Here is a 14641-nt window from a genome sequence, read left to right on the forward strand (position 1 = left end):
TGGAGTCGAAAGAACAGCTCGTGCGTGATAAAATCTTGCGCATTCATCACGAGAACATCATCGCATTCATCGCTAAAACGTTGGGAATCGCAAATTCCACGGTGTCGCGAGTGATTAAGCGGTTCGAGGAACGGTTGACCACCGATCGGAAGCCCAGAAGTGAAGGAAAAAGTATTCCGTACAACACCAAAAATCACAACCGCGTAGTTGGGGCCTTCAACCGAAATCCGAACGCTTCCGTAAGGGATGTGGCTAAGAAGCTGCACCTAAGCCGAAGTTTTGTCCAGAAGATCAAAACTGAGGCTGGGCTTCGAACGTTCAAGGTACAAAAGGCCCCTAATCGCGACGAGAAGCAGAACAAGTCTGCCAAAACCCGTGCCAGGAAGTTGTACCTCAACATGCTGACGAAAGTTGAATGCTGCATCATGGACGACGAAACATATGTGAAGGCCGACTTCAAACAGATCCCCGGCAACCTGTTTTTCACGGCCAAGGATAAGTTCAGCGTTCCGGAGCATGTCCGCACTCAGAAGATGTCCAAATTTGCGAAGAAATTCCTGGTTTGGCAAGCCATCTGCACGTGCGGGAAGCGGAGTGCACCTTTCGTGACCCAGCACACGATGAACGGACAGGTGTACATAAAAGAGTGCCTCCAGAAGCGGCTGCTTCCTCTCCTGAAGGCCCACGACGTCCCAACAATCTTCTGGCCGGATTTGGCCTCATGCAACTACTCCAAGGACGTGCTGAAGTGGTATGCGGACAATAAGGTCAATTTCGTGCCGAAAATGTTCAACCCTCTCAACACTCCGGAGCTCCGCTCCATCGAGAAGTACTGGGCGATTATGAAGCAGCACCTTCTTAAACGACCTAAGGTAGTGAAGACAGTCGAGGAACTGAAGAAAGTATGGGTTTACATGCAAAAAACGGTTGATTCACAGGTTGTGCAGAATCTTATGGCCGGGGTTAAGGCCAAGGTGCGGGCATTTGCAAATGCTTCCTGATTCTAAATTCGTTCTACGAGTTTCAATTCCGTCCTCTAACGCATTGAAACGCCATTGGTTTTTCTTCGTTCTACGAATGAACGCAGAAAAAAAATGATTTTCTAGGAGTGCTTCTTTTGTTCTGACAACAATGAGAGTTAATATTCATGCAACGCACTCGTATAGCCTTTGTTTTTTTTTTTTGGCTATGAGCTAAGACACCGAAACATACATTTGTGCACGGAAAATCATTTTGATGTTTTCTGTTCGACAGAAGTGCCACTTCATTGGCCACCCTGTTTCCTTAATTGTTGACGGCCCCTTAGAGCGATTCCAGGACTTGCTTTTGAAAAAAAAGCTCGTGCGATATGATTTTTTATTATCTAAGAAAATTGTTGGTTAATGTATTCATTAGGGTCGATAGGTAGGGTCCAGGTGTGGGAGCTGCCTCCCTTGCGTCGGTAGCATTGGTGCTCAGCACGGAAAACAAGATCGGTGGAAAACAAATCAAGGGAAAAAAAAGTTGGAAGGGTTGTATACTAGATACGACCGCAGGGTTGGCGTTGGATAACGTTTGTTTTGTGTTGTACTTAATTGTGTATATTATATTTTAGGAATATTCCTTAATAACTCTTTTGCGAAAGTTTGGTGGCCCTGAAAAGGACCGTTTTATTGGGCTGATGTTGTTGACAATGATGGAACGGGCGACCTTGTTGGACGCTTATATAGTAGAACAGAAAATATCAGAGGTGTCAGATACTCGCATACGTACGTTAAACTCTTTCTTGATAATGTTGTGGCCCTGAAAAGGGCCATTTTTCCAACGCGCTCGGCGTAGTTGCCCTTGCGGAGCAGACGGTGAATACGACCGACTGAGAACTGCAGCAGCTGGGCATTCCATGACGGCGGCCCAGTATACCGGAGCACTGGCACCAACGCACTCGGCGTAGTTGCCCTTTCGCCCCCAGGCTCTGCTGCCGCTGCTCTGCTGCCGCTGCTCTGCTGCCGTTGCTCTGCTTCCGCTGCTCTGGGACTGCTGCTCTGCTGCTGGGTCGACGATCGGATAGACAATGATGGAACGGGCGACCTTGTTGGACGCTTATATAGTAGAACAGAAAATATCAGAGGTGTCAGATACTCGCATCTGATGTCTCGGTTGGAGAAAGTATAAGAATATAAAAAAATCAATCGATTTTCACCATCTTTAGACAATGGTTTACTTTTAACCATTTTTCAATAGTTTACAGAATGAAATCAATAGTTTTGAAACATTCAGCAAATTGCTAGAAACATTTCCAATCGATTGATGCCATTATCTCGTAAATCTATCGAGAGACGGTTGAGTTATTATCGTTCAAAATCTTTTAATTTTTCGTAACGCATCCAAAATGACTGTTTTCAATTTTGTACCCCCTTATGTTGCCGAAAGACGTTATCCAACGTCAAAAACCCTTTTTTGTTCCATTCGGGGTCCCATACAACTGTGCAAAATTTGCAAATTGGTATGGAAATTAGTGTGAGAAAATCTACGCTTTTGCATTTTCATTCCTTGAGATCACAATTTTGCTTGAACCATGTTCAAATGTATGGTCCAGGAAGTGCCTAACAACTTTGCCGAAGGAAGTAAAGGGTGTCCACAGGTAAATTGCATCACATCCAAAAAGCAAGTATATTTTGCCCTTTGTGTTATTTTTAATGAAATTTTAGGTGAGATGGCCTCAGCGTGTATTATTTACACTGCGTGAGCTTCATTGTAAAATTTCTAGTAGTTTTGAAAATATGGTCGATGGAACAGCGCGTGCGCGAGAAAATACACCCTCATCTCAACAACCCACATCTTTCGCACCGAGCCATCGGATAGATGTTGGGAAGCCAACTATCTACTGTTTCTCGTGCCATAAAACGTTTCGGAGAATGTTTAACTGTCAGTTTAAGCAAGTGAGTGCAAGAAAAAGTGTTCCGTACTACGTTGAAGATCACAAGCGTGTGCTTGCTGCCTTCAAACGTAAACCCAACTATTTCGTTCAGGATGTCGCGAAAAAATCTGCCCCTGACAAAAAGTTTCGTGCGGAAAGCCAAGTAACGAACAGGACTACGTTCCTTTAAGGTTCAGAAAGCACCAAACCGCAATGAACGATAGAATAGGACAGCTAGAACGCGGGCACGTAGGTTGTACACACAACTGTTGACAAAACCACACTGCTGTATCATGGACGATGAAACATACATAAAAGCGGATTTCAAACAAATTCTGGGAAACCAGTATGTGACTGCGAAAGACAAGTTCGATGTTTCAGAGTCCCTCAGGAAACAGCAATTGTCGAAGTTCTCCAACGACCAAGTCTACATGAATGAGTGCCTGGACAAACGAGTGCTTCCGTCCCTCAAATCACACAACGTTCCTACAATTTTTTGGCCGGATTTAGCCTACGACTCCAAGGACATTCTACAGTGATACAAGACGAATGGGGTCAATTTAGTGCCGAAGGATATCAATCCCCTAATGAATGAATGAAGCACGAACTCCGTAAGCATCTCAAAGTTGTTACTAAGGAGCAGGAAATGTTGAAATCATAGATGAAAGCAGAAGAAAATGTCGATTCTACCGTTGTACAAAACCTTATTAGAGGAATTAAGAAGAGTCTGGGCATTTGAATTTGGTGAAGAAATAGAGTGAAATAAAGATACGTAAACCAAGCTTATAGGGTAGAGAACTACATCGGCCTAATCGCCCATTTTGGGCCTATCGAGCTGAAAACATCACATAAATCCATTGTTTCAGAGTTAACAAGTCAATTATGCATTTGGTACGCTTACTTTAGTTCAAAAGCTACCGAACGGAATCAATGAGAGCGCGTGATATGAATGTTTAAACCAATTTTTCTCAAAAACACCTCCGACCGAATCAATTTTTATCTTCATCCGATAGGCCGAAGGGAATTCAACGGCGTTTGAATGCGTTTCAATGCGTTAGGCCGAATTTAGAATCCGTAGGCCGAGTTTGGCGTCAAGAAGCAATGTTAGACTTTTAACAATATCTCAACAATTTGTTTCTCCTTATCAAATCTTACGGTACATACGGAAAGGTAAATAAATTTGGAAGCCATCAGTAATAATAACATTCTGTTTGGTGCTAAACTACGCTAGAATAAGAAAGACTAAGTACGGGTGGTGCTTAATAGGTCGGGAATGGATTAGTTAACCCTATATAGTATTACATTCCCTGAAAATGTCATGACAATCGGTTGAGAGACTTATGTTTGGCGAGTACTTCTGAGTGATGCAATTTAACTGTGGACACCCTTTACGTTGCTTACAGTGTCTCTAAAAAAAGTTTTAACTGTTAAAATATGTATGGTTTGATGACAAAAATCACTTTATCTTCCAACACTGCCGATGTACCAATGAAAGTCAGATCCAAACTGAAATAATGTCGGTATTTTTATCTTATCGATTTGGTATGTTCAGATGTGTTCAGATGAATTATTCAAAAATAATTGCTCTCGGCTAGGCACTTCCTGGACTATACTTTGACATGTATGCTTCAAGCGAAATTATTGTCACTAGGAATGAAAATGCAAAAAAGTAGGTTTTCCCATACTAATTTCCATACAAATTTAAAACGCAATGCGGAGAGCCGACCCGGCAACCAATCTTCCTTAAATTTTGCACAGTTGTTTGGAACCCCAAATGGAACCAAAACAACATTGTTCTGGAAAAATGATAGTATCTATATTACACGATGACGACGATGAAATTAACTCACAGACTGATTAAAGCTGTGTTGCTATCTCTTTTTTCAGCACACAAATTTTACTCACTGAGTTAATCCAGTCCACTTTTTTACGGATGGTGAGTAAAATTTGCGTGCGAAAAAAAAGACAGCAATACATTTTTACTCAGTCTGAGTTACTTTCATCGTCCGTGTACCACATGATTGTGATGATGACTTTCGGTTTTTAAAAAATAGTTTAAAATTCATTATAATGTAAGTATTATTGGCCGGGAATAATAAAATAGCTGGCCACAAAGTGAACAACCCAAGTGACCTAATTAGTAATTTGGATCGAACTGCACCGTTCGCTACAACTGTAGAAAGGCAATCAAATTATTAACCTTTCAACGAATTACATGGCTGAAATTTTACCATGTTATCATGTGTCTATCAGGACTAATTTGAAACTGGCAATTGAGCATGCTTACCCGTATGTTCCGATTAAAATTCCACACTCCACTCAGTGGATCGTTCATGATGATCCGCATCTCAAAACTCTTACTGACTCACGTCACGATTTCCGATAATGTCTGTCAAAGCTTATCTGCACCGAAAAAACTTTTGCGTCAACGTATTACTAATCACAACAACGACCAAACTCAATTCGTAATGTGGTGGTAACCATGACCCGTCCATCAACCCGGAGTGATTCGGTCAATTTCCAGTAGTCTTTAACACACAGTTACAACTTCGTAACTATGAGTCTGTGTCTAGGGGGGTATTTGCTTATCGCACTTCTATGGATGACGACGCTTCGGTGACTGCCTTGATAAACATTTATCGTTCTAATGTGACGCACGAATAAGCAATGCCCCCCCCCCCCTTATATTTCCTTTCGCTTCAATAAAGCGTTCCAGATTATGTACGTGAATTGCACCCAATTTACTACGCAGTCATTTTCTGATAAAAATCCAAGTTATCAGCAAAAACGAAAAAATAATTTCATATTTATCTTCCGTTCACTTCCAGATACTGGATTGGCCCAATTGGCAAAGCCATCGGAATCAAAAGCACAGGTCCCAAACCTCCCATACCAAATATAGAGCTGGAATCAGCGTACATTGCCAGCAGTCGACTGAACCACAGAACTGTGAGTATAAAACAACAAAAGTTGCGGCGAAGAAATTCCAATGCACCACGATTGCAGACCAACAGATAGCTTGATGGAAAGCGGCGGTCGGTTTGAGACTGTGTCCACAGGGACAGGTTCAAAAAGAAAAAAAAAACAATGTGGGATCACCGAAATTCGGAATGTGAGCGATAATGAAAACCTATATAGCCCAGCCGACCTTGGTCCCAGCACGAGTGCGTTTAGACGGTTGTAATGTAGGTAAACCTACTCTCTGTTGATGCGTAGCTACCGGAAGCGATTGGATGAGCTGTTTTAAAACTTTCGGAAATGAGCAAAAAATAAATTGATAATCCAACACGAAATGAATCACGAGAGTGAGCTCATGTTCTCCAGCCTTTGCATAGAATTCCACTATTATCGTGAAACCACGTATGAGCCGGCTTATGTCGCGTAGGCACGAAATACTCTAATTAAACTGTCTTCCGATTAACGTGCACTGATAGAGAGTGGCTCCTATGTATGCGGGCAAATTTATATGATGTCCATTAGAGCGCCCAATCCGCTGCTGATAATGATTTACAGGCACGCTAATTCTTCCCTCAACCCACGACGCAAAGTTTGCGTTGGAACTTGGCCAAAATATTGCAGTACACAGAGTCATCATATGGGTAGCACTTAGCGAGGGAACGTGTGTGTCAGACTTTGTGTCTGAAACGTGTGCTTACGCGCTACATGGCCTGTAAGGTTCCTTACTACTAATCATCAAGCCAGTGCATTCTACTAACTACCTGATGTAGTGCATTTTACTTGCGTCATCCAGTCGGTTCTATTTTCAGTCAATGCCACTTAACCGGTATTGTGTTTTTATTTATCATCGTTCACTAGAAGGTGATGAAGCATTCAAATTTGAAGCGCCGATAATAACCAAAAAGTGATAGAGATCTGTGAATTGATTGTCATTTACCGAAATAGGTTATTTGTTGTAAATTCAAATCATTTTACATTCATGTTTGGCTGTCATGGATCACTGCTACGACATTTTAGTTTTGACCGAAACATGGCTCAATTATCGAACCATTTCAAACTATGTCTTTGGTGCTGGCTACGAAATATTTCGCTGCGATCGAAACACGAATAATAGTAGGAAAACTACTGGGGGAGGCGTCCTTATCGCAGTTAATTCCAAGCTGAAAGCAGAAGTTATCGAGGACGATTCCTGGAACAGGGTTGAACAAATGTGGGTGGCTATTCAACTTGGTGATCGTCAATTGCTTCTCTGTGCAGTGTACATTCCTCCAGATCGAACCCGTGACTTGGAGCTTATTGACGCACATTGTCGATCCGTCTTGGCCGCTTCAGACAAAGCAGGCCCTTCCGACGAAGTTATTGTTCTTGGCGATTTTAACCTACCGGACATTGCATGGACTCCAACCCATAGTGGTTTCTTTTGTCCTGATCACGAGCGTTCATCTTTCCACGTAGGAACCATCCAGCTCCTGGACAGTTATAGTACCGCAATTCTGTCACAAATCAATGGCCTGTTGAATGAAAACAACCGCACCCTGGATCTCTGCTTTGTGAGTGCTCGTGATACAGCTTCTTTCCTCTCCACGGCACCCGAACCTTTAGTCAAGGTAGTGCATCATCACCCTGCTTTAGTTATCGTGATCGAAAATAATATTGTCCATGATTTCACCAGCACTCCAAACGCTGTGTCATATGACTTCCGTAGAGCTGACCATTGCAGTATCGTCCATGTGCTGTCTAATCTAGATTGGGAGCATATTCTAGATCCTGTAGACGTCAACATTGCTGCACAAACCTTTTCTAACGTCTTGGCATATGTCATTGACAGACACGTTTCCAAAAAGATCATCCATATCGACTCTCGCGTCCCGTGGATGACGAAAGATCTTCGCTCGTTGAAAAGAACTAAGAAGGCTGCTCTCAGAAGATTTACTAAACTCCGCACACTGCCACTGAAATGCTACTATGTCAGACTCAACCACGAGTATAAGCGGTTAAGTCGTCTCTGTTTTCAACGCTATCAAAGGAGGATTCAACGGCGGCTAAAATCACACCCGAAATCCTTCTGGAACTTCGTAAATGAGCAACGCAGGGAAGTCGGCTTACCCTCTTCCATGATTTTTAATGGTGAAACTGCTGGAAATCAACAAGACATTTGCAACCTGTTCTCAGCCAAATTTGCTAGTGTGTTTGTAGCCGAGCAACTCTCCGCTAATATCATTACTTCCGCGGCCAGTAATGTTCCTTTGATCAACCAAACGCTCAGCATGGTCGAAGCCACTACAGATACGATTTCTAGAGCAGCATCTAAACTTAAGACTTCAACTAAGGCTGGACCCGATGGTGTTCCGTCGATTATTCTTAAAAAGAACATCACTTGTCTTTTAGATCCACTGCGCCGCATATTCCAGCTCTCTCTTTCCAGCGGCATCTTTCCGTCTTGCTGGAAGACTGCGGATATGTTTCCTGTTCATAAAAAGGGAAGCAAACGCGACGTAAACAACTACCGGGGAATCACATCGCTGAGTGCTGTATCAAAACTTTTTGAATTGGTTGTCATAGAGTCCCTAAATGCGCATTGCAGGCAATATCTAAGTACAGATCAACACGGATTCATAACTGGGCGTTCCACAACTACGAACCTGCTGTGCCTAACGTCTTACATCACAGACAGTTTGATTGCTCGGACCCAAACGGACGTTATCTACACAGATCTTACGGCAGCCTTCGATAAGCTGAACCACGAAATTGCGATCGCTAAGCTTGATAGGCTAGAGATCGGTGGAAATCTTTTGAGATGGTTTCGTTCATACCTCACGGAGCGCCAATTGACAGTAACTTTGGGTACTTGTCGCTCAGCAAGCTTCTGCGCAAAGTCCGGTATACCTCAGGGCAGCCATCTGGGACCATTGGTATTTCTCCTCTACTTCGACGACGTTCACCATGTTATCACAGAGCCACGATTATCGTTTGCAGACGATCTGAAAGTTTTTCTGCGCATCCGCTCACTCGCCGACTGCCGTTCTCTCCAAAATCAGATTGACATCTTTGCTGACTGGTGTAGTCTAAACCGACTGGTGGTCAACCCAGCTAAGTGTACAGTTATTACTTTCTCACGCAAGAAACAACCGATTATTTTCAACTACAAACTACTAGGCACGACTATCGAACGGGTGCACTGCGTGAAAGACTTAGGCGTTTTTCTAGACTCAAAGCTGACATACTCACACCATATATCGTATGTCGTCGACAAAGCGTCCAGAACGCTTGGATTTGTCTTCAAGATTACTAAGAACTTCACGGACATTTACTGCTTGAAATCGCTCTATTGCTCTCTCGTACGATCTACGTTGGAATACTGCTCTGCTGTCTGGAGCCCGAACTACAATAATGGGGCCGAGCGAATTGAATCTGTTCAACGACGTTTTCTTCGCTTCGCGCTCCGTAAGCTTCCAAGCTACGAGAATCGCTGCCAATTGATCAATATCGAGCCCTTACGTATCCGAAGAGATGTTTTCAGAGCCTTAACCGTCGCCGATACTCTGCAAGGAAGAATTGACTGCGAAGCAATTCTGCAACAAGTGAACATTAATGTTCAACCTCGATCACTACGCAACAGTCTTATGCTGAGACTTCCACTTCTTCGAACTAATTATAGCATAGGGAGCGCTATTTACGGCTTGCAGCTAGTGTTCAACCGAGTAGCGTCGATGTTCGATTTCCACTTGACACGGAATATGCTTCGCCGAAGATTCTCTGCCTTTTTTGCTGACCGAAGGCGCTTGATACCCAACAGCTAAGTGGGACTTATAAATTTTTAGTAACTTGACAATGCTTTCCAAGTTATTTTCGTTTGTAACTGTAGTATATGTATGTCGTCTGTATAATCTGTACTTTTTTACAACACATCATTGGGACTATTTCTAGTCTGTTGATGCAACCATAACAAATAAACAAATAAACCTAGGTGCTGCTGTTAGGGTCTGGTAGGCAGGAGTATAACCTTAACAATTGTATGTTCTATATATGCCAAATACTGGCTATTTATAGGAGTTTCTACATCGTGTTGCAAGTTCATATTATTGCCTTCATACGCCAAAAGTTGTTTAAACAGGGCTGGTAGCGAGTCACTTTTTAGTGACTTGGTCACTTTTTTCAAGCCAGTCACTAAAAAGTCTCTTTTTTAAGGCCAAGTCACTAAAGTCACTTTTTCTTGTAATCAGTCACTATTTTCAACTTTTTTTAGCGTGAATTTATTTTAAGATTGATCATTCTTTGTTTTGCGACGTTTAATCGTCTTTTTCTATCTACTAAATAAAATTACCTGAGTTTTCCAGAACTTTAACGGATCAGGCTTATAATAAGAAGGCTATTTTTTAAATGCGTTAAAAATATGCTTTTTTTTTGTAGATCAAAACAGTAACAATTTACCGAAACGTTTTTAAGAAATGGCAATCAGTTTTAAAGAAACAGCTTTTCAATCAAATACATTGAATGTTAAACTTCAACTTCACTTACTTAATTTCTCACTTTAAAAAAAAAACTTAATTTGAGTAAGTAAGATCTAAAATTATTCAAAATCTTTCGCATTCCATGTACAAGGGGCTGTCCATAAACTACGTCTTGGGATGGTATTGGGATGTCGAGTTCAGCTTCATTTCTTCCTTGTTTAGCAAGGCTGTCTGCTTCTTCGTTTCCGGTAATGCCGGAGTGCCCTGGAATCCAAATGAATGTGACGTTTTTGCCTTCTACGGATTTTTCAACAGATCGGATCCATGGATGTTTAGATCGACCACTCCGTAGGGCATCGAGACAACTAGCGGAATCCGTCAGTACGATTGTGTTTTGCTGTTTATGCAACTTTGATGCAGCAGCGTTAAGGGCAAATCCTTCTGCAGAGAAGACGCTGCAAATACCTGGTAAACAATAACTGAATTGATCGCTATTTATAACCACTCCAGCACCAGTGGAGTTGCCATCTTTAAAGCCATCAGTGAAAACTTGTGTGTGTGAGTGGTAGCGATCAGCGATGAACTCTAAGAACTTTGGTATTACGATTTCCTTGTTTGTTCCCGCTCTGATAGTGCTTCTCAGATGATTGTCGATTTGTGGAGTTGGTGTGTGCCAATGTCTATAAGTGTCCCTTAGAATGCTGCTTACCTTCAGAAGGGAGAATCCTGCAGATTCTAGCAGGAGTTCTTTAGCTCGTTTTACAACCGGATAGTCGATCGTACTTGGGTTTTTTTCAACTGCTAATTGCGAAAGACGTTGTATGAGTGCTAGTCGGAAGGGAAGGCATCCGGCCTCAGCCATGATGGAGATGATTGGGCTGGTTGTAAACGCACCAGATGCTTGGCGCACTACATCATTATATGTGGGTCCAAGGATTCGTACCGTATCTTCAAAGTTAATGCTAGTGAGTCCTAAGCCAAATAACAGTTTGGGCACAACCAACGCTGAACCAACCTTTAGCAGGGTGGTTCGACTGCTTCTCTTCAACCGGTGCCCTAGGATTCGCAGGATATGAATCCTTCTGCTGCAACTTCTTTTGACAGAGTTCAGATGTTGTATGAAGTTGAACTTTGCGACTCCAAGAATTTTCGTTTTTCTCACCCGTGGAATTGGGGTGTTATTTATATTGATGCTACGACCTCGTTTTCGATGCTGTAGGTGACAGGCGTGTAATAACTTGGATTTGCTTGGGGCGATAGAAAAACCAACGCTGAAAGTCCAATCGGTAGCGGCGTTGACACCTTTCCTCAGAGATTTACGAATTATTCCGTGATTTTTTCTCTTCACTATAAGAATGTCATCGTCGGCATACAGCAGAATATCGACATCAGGTGGCATTTTATTGAAAATTGGTTGCATGGCCATCAGAAACAAGGTCACGGACAGTATGGATCCTTGCGGAACCCCATTTTCTGCTTTTCTGAGGCTTGAAGTGGTTCCGTTAGCAGCCACTTGGAAGTACCTATCATAAAAGAAGCTAGATATAATGTTCATCATTCGTCCAGATATTTTCCAATCTGCTAGGGTGCGAAGAATACCGGATCTCCATGTCGCTGCCTGGGAATCCGAATGGCACCACAGCCAAGCTCAACTGAGGCAAATCAAACCTACATCAGAGGAGTATCCGGATCGGAAATGTGCTTCCGGATTTTAACACGGATTCGAATAGGACACACTCGACTCACCCACTCGCATTTGCTGAACAACAACCCTCCACCAATATGCAGATGTTGCGGAGTGCAACTATCAATACAGCATATATTAGTCGACTGCAGGGAATATGCTCAAACACGAATCGCTTGCGGGATCAATGGATCATTAGCTGAAATATTGGCGTACAACCCGGAAAGAGGCAGAGGCAGTACAATTTTTCAAAGCAACCCATATAATGAAATCTAATCTTAATAATTGCCATGAGGAATTTGTTATGTAATATCTTTTTACCCGACACGAATGCCACGATGATGGTAAAGTGTCGTTAATAAATAATAATATTAATAATAATAATAAACTACGTAGACAGTTTAGGGAGGGGGGGGGGTTTAGCAATTATCCACGGCCTTTAAATTTTTCGTATAGACAATTGTCCACGCAGGGGGGGGGGTCATGGATTAAAAAAAAACTGTCTACATAGTTAATGAACAGAAACTCAGATAATCCCCGGAAACTTCAGCCAAGCTCAGAGAGAATTTCTGGAACGTGATAAAAATTATATGAACATCCGGGAAACTTGAGAGTATTTTAAGGGTGTTATATCTTGGAGATTTTACGAACTAAAAAAAATGCGAAAATTTAGCTTAGTTGATTAGTGAACATCAACGAAGTTCCATTAATTAAAAAAATTCGAGAACTTTTAGCAAGCTTTAAAGAAATACAGAGAACTTCTAATACATTTAGATATTTTTAGATGGTTTCATGATATTCAGTGAAGTTCCGAGTACTTCGAGGACGATCAGATAGCTTCAGAATAATCCCATTAACTTAAGCAAATTTGAAGGATTATCATACAAATTTAGAGAACTTCAGGTAAGCATAGATAAGTTCAGGGAAAATTAGTGAGTGTTTATAATTATTATAATACTTAAGGAAAAGTGTCGAAAAATCAAGGCCAATCATTTAATTTCAGTAAAGTTGCGGGTTCTTAAAAATACTGATAAATCCAGGGCAGTCTAAAGAACTTTGAGGAGATTCAATAATCGTTTAGGCACTTTTAATACCACCAGAAAAGTCTAAACTATTGAAAAAGTTTCAAATTAGTGCCTATAATTTACGGGAAGTTTCATGAACCTCAGAAAAATCTTGAGAACTTCAGAGATAAACATAGAACTATATTAATTATTTCGCTCTAATTCCATGAAAATTGCGGGAGCACAAAAGTTCCAAAAGTTTAGAAAAAGTTTGAAATCTTCACAGAAGGACAGTGATTTTCAAAAACATTTCAAGAACTTCATAGATATCTATAAAGCTTAAGAAGAGATCCGCGAACTTCAGCAGAATGCGGGAGCATTTGAAAGAAGTTTAGTAAGCTTCGAAAAGTGGAAGAATTTCAGGGGGAGGTCAGTTCCATTAGTTTCAGAAAAATAAGTGAAAATTTCAGATAACTTCAGATACGTTAAAAATTTAATTAAGGTCTTCCCATGAGTTTGGAAGTTCAGTGAAGCTAAAACATGTTTATTCAGTGCAGTACAACAAGCTTCATGAAAACTGCAAAAACCTTGGAGAAGTTTTGAGAATTTCAGAAAAGAACAGAGAACCTCAGAGCAGTTCCGTTAACATTAGATAAGTCACATAAATTTTAACGAAGTTTAGAGAACTTCAGCGAATTTTTAAACCTTTAGAAGAGATCTATGATCGTTAAAAAATGGAGGAAGTCCTATCAAGTTCAGAGAAGTTTAAAAATTTAATGAGAAGTATTATGAGCAGCAGGCTAGTTTCTCAAACAAAAAAGAACTGCAAAGCAGTTTCATTAACTTCAGGACAAATTTGGGAACTTTCAAGTAGTTCTGAAGGCCTCAGAATAGTCCATTCTGATTTCCATTGAAATATACCTCTACATTCCGATGAAGCATCGAATTCAATTTTCTTTTGGTTTTCCCCGGAGGAAATATCTTGAAATTCACCACAATAAGAAACCCTTTGGAAAGATCCTCCGAATATTCATTGCATTCATTTCAGATTTCTTTTTGAATCTCACTTCTTCCGTTGGAATTCTACTTACATTGAAAGTCTCCTAAGAATTCAATGGCATTTCTCCTCACAAATTCTTTAGATTTCTTCTCATAATTTGTTTGGCAAACTCTCCTGAATGTATTTTCCGACTTCCTTCGAAGATGTTATGGAGTTATTCTCAGATTTAATTGTAATCCTCATTTTAGTATTTATTTTCAAAAAGATTCCCGGATTAGTTTTCTCCAACAGTCTTTTAGAAATTATCCTTAGAAGACCCTTGGAATTTTTCTCTGAAGGAGTTGCTCCTCAGAAATTACTAAGCGTTTTCATTAAAATTTGCTTTCAATTCAATTCAGGGTTTCTTGAAATTCTACTCAAAACTATCAGGCTTCACTAGAAATGTTAAATCCCTCAGAACTGCCTTGAAAGCAGATTGAATTTGATAATTTTCTGGAAGATTTTTTTCCCAGAACATCCTCGAAATGAGGTCCTAAGAAATTTTAATAAAATTCCACGAGCTTTTAAAACTGTGCATGGAATTTGACTCCAGATTCTTGAAAATTTCTTGAAGTATTATCGCTTTTAAGTCCAGAACTAGTTCAAATT

General features: G+C 41.0%; 1 protein-coding gene across 1 annotated transcript in view; it reads left to right on the forward strand.

The window, feature by feature from the left end:
- schlank overlaps positions 1-14641 on the forward strand; it is a 63759-nt gene that overhangs the window by 10771 nt on the left and 38347 nt on the right. The window contains exon 2 of the mRNA XM_065239854.1: positions 5725-5845. Coding sequence (XP_065095926.1) covers positions 5725-5845 — 121 coding nt within the window. The remainder of the gene's footprint in view (positions 1-5724; positions 5846-14641) is intronic.

Source organism: Ochlerotatus camptorhynchus, unplaced genomic scaffold (assembly GCF_037179485.1).
Source record: "Ochlerotatus camptorhynchus isolate MF236.1 unplaced genomic scaffold, CSIRO-AGI_Acam_v1.1 ptg000006l, whole genome shotgun sequence".
Lineage (NCBI taxonomy): Eukaryota > Metazoa > Arthropoda > Insecta > Diptera > Culicidae > Ochlerotatus > Ochlerotatus camptorhynchus.